Below are 13,783 nucleotides of genomic sequence, written 5' to 3' on the forward strand. Positions count from 1 at the left end.
TCTCCGCTTAACCTTATTGAGCTTTCCTCCTTTCCGGGCTAGCTTCTGCGGGCTGTCTTTGCCGCCTTGGACTCTGCTTCGCTTTGCTTGCTCCCCTTTTGGGTCGCCTCACTGTGCTCCCTTAGGCATTCTGGGCGCAGAGGGTGGCGGAACCCTTTCCTGGAAGCTACGATGGCGTGAGCCACGGCGAGGGACCAAGCGGAGAAAGAGGAGGTTGGGGGGAGGGGGTGGCTGCTCGGAGGGGAAGCGCAGATAGGGCTGGCACGCCTGCTTTGAATGGGCAGTTCCGTCCTGCCGTGAATCACCCCCTCCCCCCCTCCGTTAGGGAAGGGGTTTTTTTTAGGAGGGTGCAACTAATCCCAAAAAGCAGGGTGGGGGAGAAGAGGGTTCTGGATTCTCCAGCCCTGTGGATCATGGGTCGTAAGCTGCCTTGATGAAGGACATTGTGAGTGACAGCTGGGCAGTGGTGTTCCTTGAGGAGGAGGAGGACGACGAGGAAGAGGCGGCCCCACCGTGGACATGGGGTCACAGGTCCTGCAGATTCTACGCCAAGGCGTCTGGGCCTCACTGACTGGTGGCTGGTTCTTTGACCCTCACCAGAGCACCTTCTCCAACTGCTTCCACCTCTACACCTGGATTTTCCTGCTCACCTTCCCCTTCCTGCTGTACATGGTGAGTCTGGGGAGCAGTAGGTAATGTCTGCTGCTGCAAAGGTGGTTGGAGGAAAGGAATAGACATGTGCTGATGCTATTAACTTCTCTAGCAATTTTTTTTGTACCAGAGATACTGTGCAGCTTTGTCTTTCTTCTGTATTGCTTCTTCTACCTAGAACAGCTCCTTCCCTATGTCATTTCTTTGGTCTCCTTTAAACAAAAAAATGCCCAAAGTCTGAACTGACAGTGCAAATGTAAGAAGACAACAGCCAGTTGAGGATTAATAGGGATACTGGAAGTCTTGAAGCTTCTGTCCTTTTCATCATTAACTGGCAGTTCACCTTTTGCTTCTGAAGCCTTTCATATTTTTGCAAGATGTCTGTGGAAACTGAGTTTGGTGTACAATAACTGCAGGCTGAGTTTCAAGGCACCTGGTCAGACAAGCAGCTTGGAACTACTTGTGTTTCAATTCCTCACCAGGGGAATCAAATGCTTCATTCGATGTCGCTCACTGGATGCTTTCAACCAAATAGCCTTCCTCACTGGCTTTTTGTTCTCTAAAGAAATCTCATTTTTTTAGTTTTTGTAGTTTCTATACAGTGCCTTCCCAATACATGCCGAGGAGATCAACCAGAAAAGAAGTTGTGCTATTCCTTCTGAAACCTAATGATGTCACAAGAGAAACCCAAGTTTACTGTTGGTGGTTGACTGGATAGAAATATCAATGTGGGATTGTCTGCATTGAAAGCAAATGGGTACTCTGAGAAGAGGAAGCAAGGCTGTGCATTAAAGGAGGCATAATGCAGTAACATCTTCCCATTAAAGAAACTGTTCTTTAAAAGCCTTGGATGTCTTATGTTCCTATTTAGGATAGCCTTCCTGTGCTGTAAGCAGCTGCTTCTTGTAAAGGCATTGTGAAACGTGGGGAGTTGCTTTAAAACTGTAGTTTGAGCACGGGGCCTAGAGAACATCCCAGGTGTTCAGGCATCCGTAAATGCGAGTCTGGCTGGCGCCCAGCAGTTTTGATGCTTGCTTTCCCCCCACCCCCATTTAGAAGGCTGAAGGTTTGTGGTGCTTAGGGATGTGAAGTACATGTTTTCAGCCATGTATGAAGAGAGAACAGGAAGTTGGTGCCACTGCGTTTTAGCCATCTGCAGCAACAGTCTTGGAACTGACAAAACCCCTTTCCTACTTTATGGGCTGTGGGATCTCTGTGCATGTATTTGAAGATATCTGCAGCTAGGCAGGGTCTACTTGTAGCTCTCCCACAGCCATTTTCGTATATATGTTTGTTTTCTGATTGCAGCCTTTCTCACCATGAGCTTGCTAAGGAAGAACAGTAAGACTGCTAGGACTTGGGTGGCATCCATTCCCACAATTTTTTTCAGTAGGAATGTGGAGAAAAGTTGTCTTGTTTGGGGACCAGTCTTTCTCTCAGGCACTGAGACAAAATAGTGCTTGCAAATGGGTTGTGACGGGGTAGCTCAGATGAGGAATGCAAGTGCCCGAGTCAAGACCAAAAGCCCAGTGGATGATGCATCTTCGTTAATTTTTTGCAGCTCTGGGACTAAAATAGGCTTGTTAGCAAAGTGTCACTGCGGAAAGCAAATTGCTTGCTGATGTCCTGTCTGGGAGTCAGTGCTGCAGATCCAAAGGCTGTGACATGAAGCTCTCAGGAGAGAGAGTGCTTGCTTAAGAAAAGTCTTTGTGCTGATACTGAGGTTATAGAATACTGCTCTCCCTGTCCCACCACCCCAGCTACTGCAACTTTCTCTGATGCTCTCAGCTTTCATTTTTAAAAAAGCAAGTTTCTTTCCCCTGTTGTCTGCGAATGTAGCTTTGAAGTGTACAAGATATGCTTAGTTCTTTGTCAGGTGTAGGATTTCAAAGAAAAGAATTGAAATGTTACCTCATGATGCAAACACTAGCTTGCAGATGTAATGTCAGAGTCTATTTTCATGCTTTGAATTTTTTCCTTTGCTTTGAACATTTGAACAAGCGTTCTGGTATTACTCAAAAGCCTCTTTCCACCATTCTCAGCGTAAGCTGGTTTTGTAGAACCACTGCTTTGCTTACAGAAGTGCAGCCCTTGACGCGTAGCCTAATTGTGCTTCTGTTATGCAGAGAGCTGGTGCCTGTTCTGTGGGGCTTTATGCCCTGGACCGGATTTGCAGTTCTGTTGTTAATACTTGCCCTTTTTTGGTGACAGGTGATGCCTCCCAGCGTTGTGGTGGCGGGCGTGTACTGTGCTGTGGTGGCCACGTTCTTCACCACTGTCAAGATCGTCAACTATCGCCTGCACACCATGTTTGACCAGGGTGAGATTGTGGAGAAGAAGAACTCAGTGCTAGCAGAGGAGGCAAAGGCTGATGAAGGAGCTGCTGCTGATGAGGGGAACTTGGTCAGGTGAGCAGGGGGGTGGCATTGCAGGAGAGGGAATCTGTATTTACTTACATACAGTCTGTATATTCTTGGGTTAGGAGTTTTCTCTTCTTCCCTAATACTTTCTGGGCTGGATTAGCTGTTACATTAAGTGCTCCGGGAGTATGTGGTGAGTTTGAAATATCTAGAGTTTTCCAAATTAAAAAACAGGAGGGGGGGATGCAGATTCACAGACACAGTGTGAATTGTGGGAGCCATTTCTGGATTTTAGGCTCAGGCCTGTGGGAGGTCTAGAAAAACTTCCAGTGTGAGGTGCCACTGTAAAGCATCCATCTGTGCGAGTAACCAGACTCTTGGGATTTTTCCAGCCCTCTGAACAATGTGCCTGTCTTGTTCCCTGCCCTGAAGAAGGCCTCTGAAATGCCTGTGGTTGCCTTCTAATGGAAAGCCAAAGGAGAAGTGCCTGTTTTTCCCTCAGCCACAGGCAAATCTAAAATACCGAGGAACAGTCAGTGAAACAGAATCGCCTTCTGAATTGCTGGAGAGCTCTTGGACAGGGCAGCATAAAGTTAATGGGAGTCGGGGTAGCTCGGGATGCAGACGCATTACTGTTTGCCCCTTCTTGGTGTTGTTTGTTTGCATGCTCCAGATTGTATATATTGTATATCTGGCAGAATGCCGTCACACTGGGGTGTGTGCGCATATACTTACCCAAAAGGGCAGTGTGGCTTTATAATTGTCCATGTAGATTATTATTCTCTGTTTTCCTTCCCAGTGGGGACCCAGAGTAGATTATCACATTCTTACCGCTTCCATTTTGTCTTCATAATAACTCTGTGAGGGAGGTTAAGCTGAGAGTGACTGGTTGAGGTCAGCTAGTGAGCTTCCTTAGCACAGTGGGGATTCGAACCTGGCCATCCCAGGTCCTAGTCTGACACACTATTATGTATTTTAAGTTACATGCAATTAACATGCCATATCTTTTTGTCCCGCAGAGATCCTGGCGGAGTGGAGATGACTGTGTTCCGGAAAGTCAGTTCCACGCCTCCAGTGAGGTGCAGTTCCCAGCATTCTGTGTTTGGCTTCAACCAGGTCATGGTACGAATGAGGAAGATACCTTGGGCTGCTTTAGCCTGTCATTCCTTTCCTGGGACTTTGCAAAAGGGAGAACACAGAAGCAGTGCTTATTTTAGAGCAGTTCAGTGCTCCCAAGGGAAATCTCCTTCCCTTGAGGCTTGCAGAAGGCGTTTGGGGGTGCTTCTGGCGTAGACGAACTGTTGGCTCCCTTGCCAGTCTATGGTTGTATAACTGAAGTTGTGTTTTATAAAAATAAAGGTGCTGGGGCTTGTGCCTGCCTGGGCACTGTGCTTTCTAAGCCTCCCAGTGGAGAAGGAAAGCCATTCTGTGTGTGTCTAGAAACATTCCTATTAATGTCATGATGAGGCATCCAGATGGGGTTCTGAGATTAAGATCTTGGTTTAAATTAGGTTCTGCAGAAGGGTAGCGAAATGGGTGCTCCTCCCTTTGGGGGGCTGGATCTCTGCACAGGCTTGATAGAACTTTGCATAAGAGAATCTTTACTTGCTCCCTGATCACTAGAGGTGTGCAAAACAATTGTTTTTTGGGAGGTTTGGGTATATTGGACCTGAAAAATACCAGTATTTCCTGATATTCCCAAATCCCAATATCAGTATGGTTTTGGGATTTGGGAAATATTCGGGAATACCAATTTTTGGGGGCTCCATTATACCCTATGTTATAGTCAATGGTCCCTGTAGGCTATAATGGAGAATTAATCTGGGGGTATTGGGGGCTCTGGGAGGGCTGGTTTTTGAGATAGAGGCACCAGATTTTCAGCATAGCTGCTGTTGCCTCTCCTCACGTCACCCCCCCGCCCCCCGTTTCAAAAGATTGGACCAGGGGGTCCAATTCTATGGGCCCCAGAAGAAGGTGCCCTATCCTACATTGTTTCCAATGGAGGGGGGAGCCATTTAAAGGGACACAGTCCCTTTAAATGGCTTTTGCAAGCTGCGCCGCAAGTGAACTCCGAAGCAGCGAGTTCACCCAGAAGCCTTCCAGGAAAACTCACTGTCGTGGAGTTCGCTCGCAGCGCAGCTTGCAAAAGGCATGGATGGCGAATGTGGGCATGCATTTGGCCAGTATTATGCCGCTTGCGCTGGCTACCAATTGTGTACCGGATCCGTTTTAAGGTGTTGGTATTAACTTTCAAAGCCTTGTGCAGCCTGGGACCAACCTATCTGAAGGACCATCTCTTCCCATATATGCCCCAAAGGGCCTTGCGTTCACAGGATCAACACTTACTGGCTGCCCCTGGCCCAAAGGACATCTGCTTAGCCTCAGCCAGGGCCAGGGCTTTTTCTGTCATGGCTCCGGCTTGGTGGAATCAGCTCCCACTGGAGATCAGGGGCCTGTGAGACCTTCTGTCATTCCACAGGGGCCTGCAAAATAGAAATGTCCCACCAGGCTTTCGGGTGAGGCAGCAGGTGTCCATCTCAGTTGGCCTCCCTTCTGTAGTTCCCAACCCACTGAAAGGGCCCATTTGATTCCACCTTGTAGCCCTAACAGATTTATATGAAATTGTCACTACCCGTGTGATTTTATTGTTTTAATGACTTTAATGTGATTTTATTGTAACAAGTCTTGGATTCGGTCTCTAGTGATCCACCCTGAGCCTGCTTTGGGGAGGGTGGAATAAAAATATCTAAATAATTAAATAAAAAACAAATAAAACTCCAGGTGAACTCACTGGGTAAACTTGTCGCTTCGGAGTTCACTTGCGGTGTGGCTTGCAAAAGGCGTTCAAAGGGATTTTCCTTTAAATGCCTTTTTTTCCTCTCCATGCCTTACAGAAGTCCGATCCTGGGCTGGCTCCTCTTTGCAGCTCTGTGAGTTCTCCCCACAGGCTCTGCTGGGGTTCTGCTGGGCAGCTTGGCTTGAACTGGACTGCCCAACAGAGCTGCCTCCATCCTCCATTGTTTCCAGTGGAGGGGGGGGCATTTAAAGAGATCATGGACCCTTTAAATACCTTGTCTAAGCTGTGAGTGAACTCTGAAGGCATTTAAAGGGCTCGAGTTGTGGTCCCTTTAAATGCTTTCTTGAAGTGGTGAGTTCACCATGAACTCCAGCTATCCAGCAGTCCCAAGAAATCCTGAATATTTTCAGGGCATCCATTTTCAGATAACTGAATCACTAGCCTTCTCGGTGATCGGCTGAGAAAATACCTGATAAATACTGATAAGCTGTTTATCGGGTATTGTTTCAGCTCAGCACACACCCCTCCTTCTCACCTAGATGGGTCTTGGGGTTGATCAAGAGATCGTAGTAAGGTGTGGCGATTCCGCCAGCTTCCAGTTCCTCTTTCATTACTGCCTCTGTGTTTGAGAATCCAACCAGGATCCTCTTGCCAAAAAGTAACTTGACCTTCTTGTGTGTGTGTGTGTTTTCCCTTCTAGGATCTGCTGCCTCACTTGGAGGATGGGGGCCCTGTAAGAGGTAAGCAGTTAGAACTCCCCTGATCCTGTATCAGTTAGTATACAGTTGTTCAGTCATTTGGGAGAGTGATTCATTGGGTGCATCTCTGCAGGCCCCTTTGCAATGGATGGACTTGTGTACGGTTTTTCCCAGACTACCAAGGATGCATGTCCTTTACCGGCTGCTGCCTTATTTATTTATTAATCTCATTTATTACTACTTTACTCCCCAGTGAGGACCCTCAGTAGCTTACATCATTGTCTCCTCCATTTTATCCGCATACGTGTGTATCTTCAAGCGTGGGCAGGGAATGGTAATGCCAGAAGTGGCCCCGATGCTGTCCAGCTCCTGAACTGGACAGGGGTGTCAGGGTTCCCTCCCTTGCCAAGGGGATGAACAGAGGGCAGACACAGGGGGAAAGCATAGATTGGGGCCAGAGCGTATGAGGTTTGTATGCGGCACGGTATTTACAGTGACTAAAGAGGGTACAGCCTCTCAAGTTTCTGCTGCTTCATTCCACAGACATCAAGGAACTCGTGCGTGAGCAGGGCAGCAACAATGTCATTGTCACAGCCGCAGATCGGGACATGCTCCAGCGCCATTCCCCGGAGAACTGCAGTAAGTCTCTGGCCTTGGTTTGGGGACAAGAGGGGACTAAACAAGCTGACCTTCGGTCCATGTCTTAATCTATTTTTGCCAAGACCTTAAGTAGGGAAAGGGCATCCTGAGCCCTTCCTCGCGAGGCTCCATCAGCCGGTGCTGCTTGAAGCCGATCCTGCAGCCTCCTAAAAATGTTTCACCTTCTGAAGTTTTGCTGCTGATTCCCAGGAGAGGCCTTGAAGAATTTTCTTTGACTTGAGGAGCCAGATGTGTTTTTTAGCCTTCAGGAGTTCATATTATTTTATGACAAGAGTTTCTGAGGGTTTTTTGCTACCACAAAACCTAATCCTAGCTTCCTCAGTTTCTTGTCATTCGATCAAAGCGATGATAAAAATGTTGTGGTATAGAAATAAGCAATGGGAGGAACCCTGGTTGTTATCACTTCAACAAAAGCTAGCCATTCTCCAATTTTTCCTAATTTTTTTTTTGTTGTTGCCTTCAAAAGCTCCATTTAATTGAATGTTGGAGTCAGGATATAAAGCAACTGGTTAAGAAATTAATTCATCCACCACCGCTGAATGGTATAATGTTGACCTGTAAAGAACGAATGACAAGAACTTTGTGCACGTGCATTTTTGTGTCCGACAAGACACATTCTGAAGTGAAATGACAGAAGAGCTTTGTGCTTCTGCTGAGGATTGCTGGGACATGTAACAATAAAATCAGTGCTGAAAATACTAGGCACCCTAATGAAATTATGATAACCTGGTGCCTGGGATTCATCAGGCCCTGGCTTATGATTCCGATAGGCATGTGTTAATATATGCAAGCACGGTTTTTCAGCTATGTGAGGGGTGGTTCAGCCTGCCCTAGACTTACAGTGATAGGCAGAGGGAGGGGGAGAGGAGGAAGAATCTTGGATTTGCTAGACATGGGAATATGTTCACCTTTTGACCTTGGGAGATAGTTATTGAGGACTGCAAGGGGAGCAGCTAAATAACTGATGACAAGATGGGGGTGAAGGAGCCCCAGAGATGGAACGTTTGGCTGGTTGGGGGTATTTACTACATGGGTGGATGTAAACAGCAAAAGATTATTTATTTGGTGAGAAATGCTTTTGGAGTGACTCTGCCATGGTATGCTGCAAAAGGCTCTTTCAGTGCTCATGAGTTGAAGCAGTTGCTTGTGATACTGAGGTGTGGGACGGATTGTGGTAGTTGGAGAAAGCATCTCATGGTGTACTCCCGTATTCCCGTTCTTCAGACAGCCTTCCTTGCAGTGTGTCCTCCTAAGATTACACAGCAATGACTTAGTCACTTTTTCCCCTGTGGTAGATCCAGTCCTCTGGAATGGCCTGTGGTAGATCCACAGTGGGTGCAGGAGGTGCCTTCACTAGCTGCATTTAGAAAGGCGTGCAGCCAGTTCTATTGCGAAGGGCATTTGGTGGACAGTAAACTGGCAGATTTGATTGTGTTTTTAACCAGTGCCCTCTTTTTGTCTTGCTAATGGACTATTTTGTGTGTGTGTCTGTTCTGACAACTTGTCATTGCATTGTTAACCTCCCGGAGTCTAAGGAGATCTGGTGGGGCGTAAATACTTAAAATGAATAAATAAACACAAAGGGGCTTTTCAGACCTTTGGTGCTCATCAACATCAGTAATCTGTTTTGCTATATCTTTGTGCATGTTTGGGAAATTGCACCAGAGGTGGTTTGTGAAAAAAGAGGGGGGTGTGTGTGTGGAATCATTGCGGACGTCTGTGTGTGGTTTGCAGTCTTGCGGGGCGGGGGAGACATAGAAATAACTGTAGTAAATGTATCCTATTGAAAGCAGCTTTTGAAAGCTGTGCTACCTGGGCAGGGCTGATGTTGCTCTCTGAATTAAGGCTGTTAGCCTCCATGTGCAGCCATTTGTGCATGCCTGTGTGTGCACACATTTATAAATATCTGGCTACGATCCCCACAAGCCAGTATTCCTGTATTGCGTTGCACTGCTGTTTCGGTAACCCTCTCCTCCCCACCTTCCTCCCTCTATAGCTGCTGAGGTTCCTAGGGTGCCCTCTGACCTAGAAGGTGCAAACAGCCTGTTGCTTGTGTCCAAGACGGAGCCATCGTCCAGCGGGAGGAAGCTGCCCCCGTCCCTCCCAGTCCAGACATCCATTCAGAGCACGGACTCCTCCGAGCAGTCCCCCCCAGCCGGGGCGGGCTCGGGACTGCCACGTTGGACCGCCAGCGAGTCAGAGAGCGTGGGGGACACACCCCTCAGCCCCCTCATCAAGAGCAGCTTGAGCGAGGAACTCAGCCAGAGCTTTCTGAGCCTGGCTCTTCCCGAGGCCAGCAGCCACAGCCGCCGCGACAAGCGCCGCTCAGGCACTGACTACCAGCCCTTGGAGCCCCGACCGGAGCGGCCCCTCAAGGCTGGCTCTTCGGACAGCTGTTTCAGCGGCACGGACAAAGAGACGCCCAGCACCCTGAGCAGTTACCGCAGCGAGAAGACCAATTCCACCCATCTGGACAGCCCCTCCCTCGGGCTGGCCCCCGGAGAGGGAGCCCTGGGGGAGGAGGCAGTGGCCAGCATATCCCCACCCCCGGATGGCGGCAGTGACACCGATGCCCTGTCGGACAGCGAGCTGCTGCGTTCCCCCGAGCTGGGCCTTCTCGGGGAGCTGAGCTTCGACACACAAAACACACTAAACTCCCTGGAAACGGTCAAGGGGGACACCGAGCTGTGGGGTGGCCCCGATCCGGAGCAGGTGGTGCGGCCAAAGGAGCTGGGCCTCAAGGGTCGCAGGCGTCTCTCGCGCAAGCACGGCAGCTCCTACATGCCCATGCGCACGCTCCTGGACAGCAAAGCTTACACCGAGGGCTTTTTTGCCGATGAGGACTCCAGCGACTGCAGTGACTTGAGCCGTGCCTCCAGTTTGCATTCCCAGCACAACTACAGCACCGATAGTTCTTCCAGCACCTCCTGCTACTCTCCCGAGCGTCACGCCCCCGCTCAGCATGGGAAGCACCACCCTGCTGAAGCCAAACCCCCTCCGCCTCCAGCCCCTGAAGGCGCTACCCTCTCGACCAAGCACTCCCATTATGCCCAGCGCACTGGCAGTACAGCCAGTGCCAAGACCCACGCCCGCGTGCTCAGCATGGATGGGAGCAGTGTGGAGGTGAAGCCCCTGGGCCCCCTGACGGTCTCCAAGTCAGACTTGGAATCCCACTCCGGGAAGCTGACAGCAGAGCAGGAATCAGGCAGCGCCGTGCGCAGTCAGTCCGCCAACCAACCTGGCTGGAGGGGGGAGCTGCAAGCCGAAGGGGCCGTTGGAGGAGGTGAGTGCCTGAAATTGCAGGGCCTTTTCCGGATGAACAGCTAAATGGTGGAATTCACTGCCAGAGGATGTAGTGATGGCCACAGGAGTAGATTGCTTTAAAAGGGGGGTCAGACAGATTTATAGAGGAGAGATCCATCAGTGGCTGCTAGCCATGACACGTGACAGACACCTCCATGTTCTGGGGGAGCAAACCTCTGAATGCTAGTGCTAGGAGGCAACATTAGGGGAAGACCTCAGTCTCTGTGCCCCATTCATTGGTCCCTCTGGGCAATTGGTTGGTCACTGTGTGAGACAGGCTGCTGTAGATTGGGGCGTTGAGCTGTGGCTGAGTGGTAGAGCATCTGCTTGGCATGCAGAAGGTCCCAGGTTCAATCCCCAGTATCTCCAGTTAAAAGATCTGGCAGTAGGCGATGTGAAAGATCTCTGTCTGAGACCCTGGAGAGCCCCTCTGCCAGTCTGTAGACAATACTGACTTTGATAGACCAAGGGTCTGATTCAGTATAAGGCAGCTTCACATGTTCATGTGTCAGTTTGGTGTAATGGTTAGGAGTGCGGACTTTAATCTGGGAGAACCGTGTCTGATTCCCCACTCCTCCACATGCAGCTCCTGGTGTGACCTTGGGTCAGTCACAAGTTCCTTCAGAGCTATTATCTCAAGCTCTCTCAGCCCCACCTACCTTACAGTACAGGGTGTCTGTTGTGGGGAGGGAGAGGAAAAGGAGATTATAAGCTGCTCTGAGTGTGCGTGCGCATGGTGTGCACATACTCCTGCATCTTTAACTCAGGCCCCTTGCTGGCCATTCTGGTGGGCGCTCTCTTGCAGCTTCCGCCGGTGAGGAAGGGCCCAAGCCAGACCGGTCCAGCAGTGTGAAGCGCATGCAGGCCATGAGGCGGCGGCATAACGCAGGCAGCAACCCCACCCCCCCATCCTCAGTGATGGGATCCCCACCCAGGTAAGCCCCTGTCTTCTTCAAACAGCCTGGGCCTTTTCATGTAGCTGTTGCTCACTGTCTCCCCCTCACACTTTGTGCAGTTTACAGGATCTGCAGCGGGGCCGGGCCTCGTCGCATTCCCGTGCTCTCACCCTCCCCTCGGCCCTGCAGTTCGCCAGCTCCCTCCTGCTGCCACGGGGCGCCATCCACGAAGCCTGCAACTTTGACGATACCTCTGAGGGTGCCGTGCACTACTTCTATGATGAGAGTGGTGAGTGAGCGGGGGGGAGGCTGCACAGTGGCCAAGGCAGAGCCACATCAGGGGCTCCTGCAGGCGTTGTGTGAGAAGACTGCTGTACCACCTGTCTGTGTTTCAGGTGTAGGAGAAGATCTCCCCCAACAGAAGGAACACTTTCTGTTCCTATTCAGTTGAGGGAAGGCTATAGTCTTTTCCTCTGGTGGACAGGCACACCTGGGGTAGGGAGAGGGTAACAAACTCTTTGGGGGGGGGGCCTTCAATTTGCAGCTGACTTAGAATCATAGAGTCACAGAGTTGGAAGGGGCCACACAGGCCATCTAGTCCAACCCCCTGCTCGATGCAGGATCAGCCTAGAGCATCCCTGACGAGTGTTTTTCCAGCCGCTGCTTAAAGATTGCCAGTGAGTGGGAGCTCACCACCTCCCTAGGCAGCCGATTCCATAGTTGCACAACTCTTTTATTGTAAAAAAGGTTTTCCTAATATCCGGCTGGTACCTTCCCACCCTTAATTTAAATCCATTATTTCGGTTCCTATCCTCTGCTGCCAACAGGAACAGCTCCCTGCCCTCCTCTAAGGGACAGCCCTTCGAATACTTCAAGAGAGCAATCATGTCCCCCCCCCCCAAACCTCCTGTTCTCCAGACTGACAATTCCCAAGTCCCTCAGCCTTTCCTCATAGGGCTTGGTCTCCAGGCCCCCAATCATCCTCATCGCTCTCCTCTGCACCAGCTCCATTCTGTCCACATCCTTTTTGAAGTGAGGCCTCCAGAATACTCCAGGTGCACACAGTACTCCAAGTGCGGCCTGACCAATGCAGCGTACAGTGGGACTATCACATCTTGCAACTTATGGGGACCCTGTAGGGTTTTCAAGGCAAGAGGGTGGTTTGCCATAGCCTGCCTCTGTTTAGGAATTCTGGACTTCCTTGGTGGTCTCCCATCCAGATTCTAAGGGATGACCCTGCTTAGGTTCCAGGATCTGATGAGATCAGGCCAGCCTGGGCTATTCAGGGCATGGCAAGGTAATGAACTAGGGGCTTAGAAGCAGAAATGAACAGCCTCTTGTGTTCCTGCTCCCTCCTTGCTTCAACTCCTGTTTGAATGTAAACAGAGCAGGTGCTTGACTGTGCTTTAAGGTTTGCTGAAGTGATATAATTGTGTGTGTGGAGGTGGCTTAGAGGAGTTGTGGCAGGAGTTGCGTTCTAGATCTCCAAGGGCCTTTCTGACGGCTGTTGCCCTGTTGCTGCACCATTCCATAGTTTTGTTCTGGGCAGATCTCCCATGGGTTTCCTTTTGGTGATGTTTGTAAGAAGAACACCTTTAGTTGCTATTTTAAAAAATCGTTTGTATTCAATAGTTCCTCTTCCCTTTCCTCTAGGAGTCCGGCGCTCCTACACTTTCGGTGTGGCAGGGGGTGGCTACGAGAACCCAATTAGCCAGCAGGTTGGAGTGGATCACACAACCAACAGCGGCTGGTGAGGCCTTCTTTGTCTGAGCTCTAAGCAGCCATTGTCATGCATGCCATTCCCTAACCAAGGGGCTTCAGACGAGGGAGTGAAGGGCCCCCAGCCCAGGTGGTTGACTAATACCTGGTGCTGTGACGGTGAAGCCAAAAGAGGAATCTCACCATGTTTTTGAGAACTTTGAAGCGGTACGGGCCTCTGGTTCTCTTTGCGTGTTTTTCTCCTTTGGCAAAGAATCCTGCATTTACATAGCAGAGGAACGTGATGTTCCCTGCTTCTGTCCCATTCACCCGATTTTGTCCCACAAGCAGGACCTCATGTAGTGAAATTGCAGGACATCATCCCAGAGTTCTTTTCTGTTACAGTTTCTAGGCAGAGCCTTTGGGAGGGGTTGAGCTAGACATTGGAATGAATAGTTAGCAAACAAGCCCTCTGCTGTGTGGCAGACTGAAGTGTCCTGGGAATAGGTGGATGGGGAATTCTTTGGTCTCGACCGTTTCCTTTCTCAGTAGAAACAGGGTGTTGGGGGGCAGGGTTAAACACAAGTGACTGAACCCCTTGCCGCATCAGGGCATTTCTCTCTTGCTCACCGCACTCCAACCTTTTGTTCGTGGGACATGTAAATAAATCTGTGGCTGAAGTGGCTTCAGAGGTTCTAAGTGAAGCCCAAAGTACCAAGA

General features: G+C 50.0%; 1 protein-coding gene across 1 annotated transcript in view; it reads left to right on the top strand.

The window, feature by feature from the left end:
* Positions 1-519: 519 nt before the first annotated feature.
* Positions 520-13,783, top strand: part of PCNX3 (pecanex homolog 3 (Drosophila)) — a 43,950-nt gene continuing 30,686 nt past the window's right edge. Inside the window, exons 1-9 of the mRNA XM_015423900.1 lie at positions 520-672; positions 2,863-3,059; positions 4,031-4,133; positions 6,509-6,548; positions 7,050-7,145; positions 9,163-10,449; positions 11,275-11,404; positions 11,485-11,654; positions 13,019-13,115. Of these exons, the coding sequence (XP_015279386.1) occupies positions 520-672; positions 2,863-3,059; positions 4,031-4,133; positions 6,509-6,548; positions 7,050-7,145; positions 9,163-10,449; positions 11,275-11,404; positions 11,485-11,654; positions 13,019-13,115 (2,273 nt within the window). The remainder of the gene's footprint in view (positions 673-2,862; positions 3,060-4,030; positions 4,134-6,508; positions 6,549-7,049; positions 7,146-9,162; positions 10,450-11,274; positions 11,405-11,484; positions 11,655-13,018; positions 13,116-13,783) is intronic.

Source organism: Gekko japonicus, unplaced genomic scaffold, assembly GCF_001447785.1.
Source record: "Gekko japonicus isolate JY-2015 unplaced genomic scaffold, Gekko_japonicus_V1.1 scaffold313, whole genome shotgun sequence".
In the NCBI taxonomy this organism is placed as follows: Eukaryota; Metazoa; Chordata; class Lepidosauria; order Squamata; family Gekkonidae; genus Gekko; species Gekko japonicus.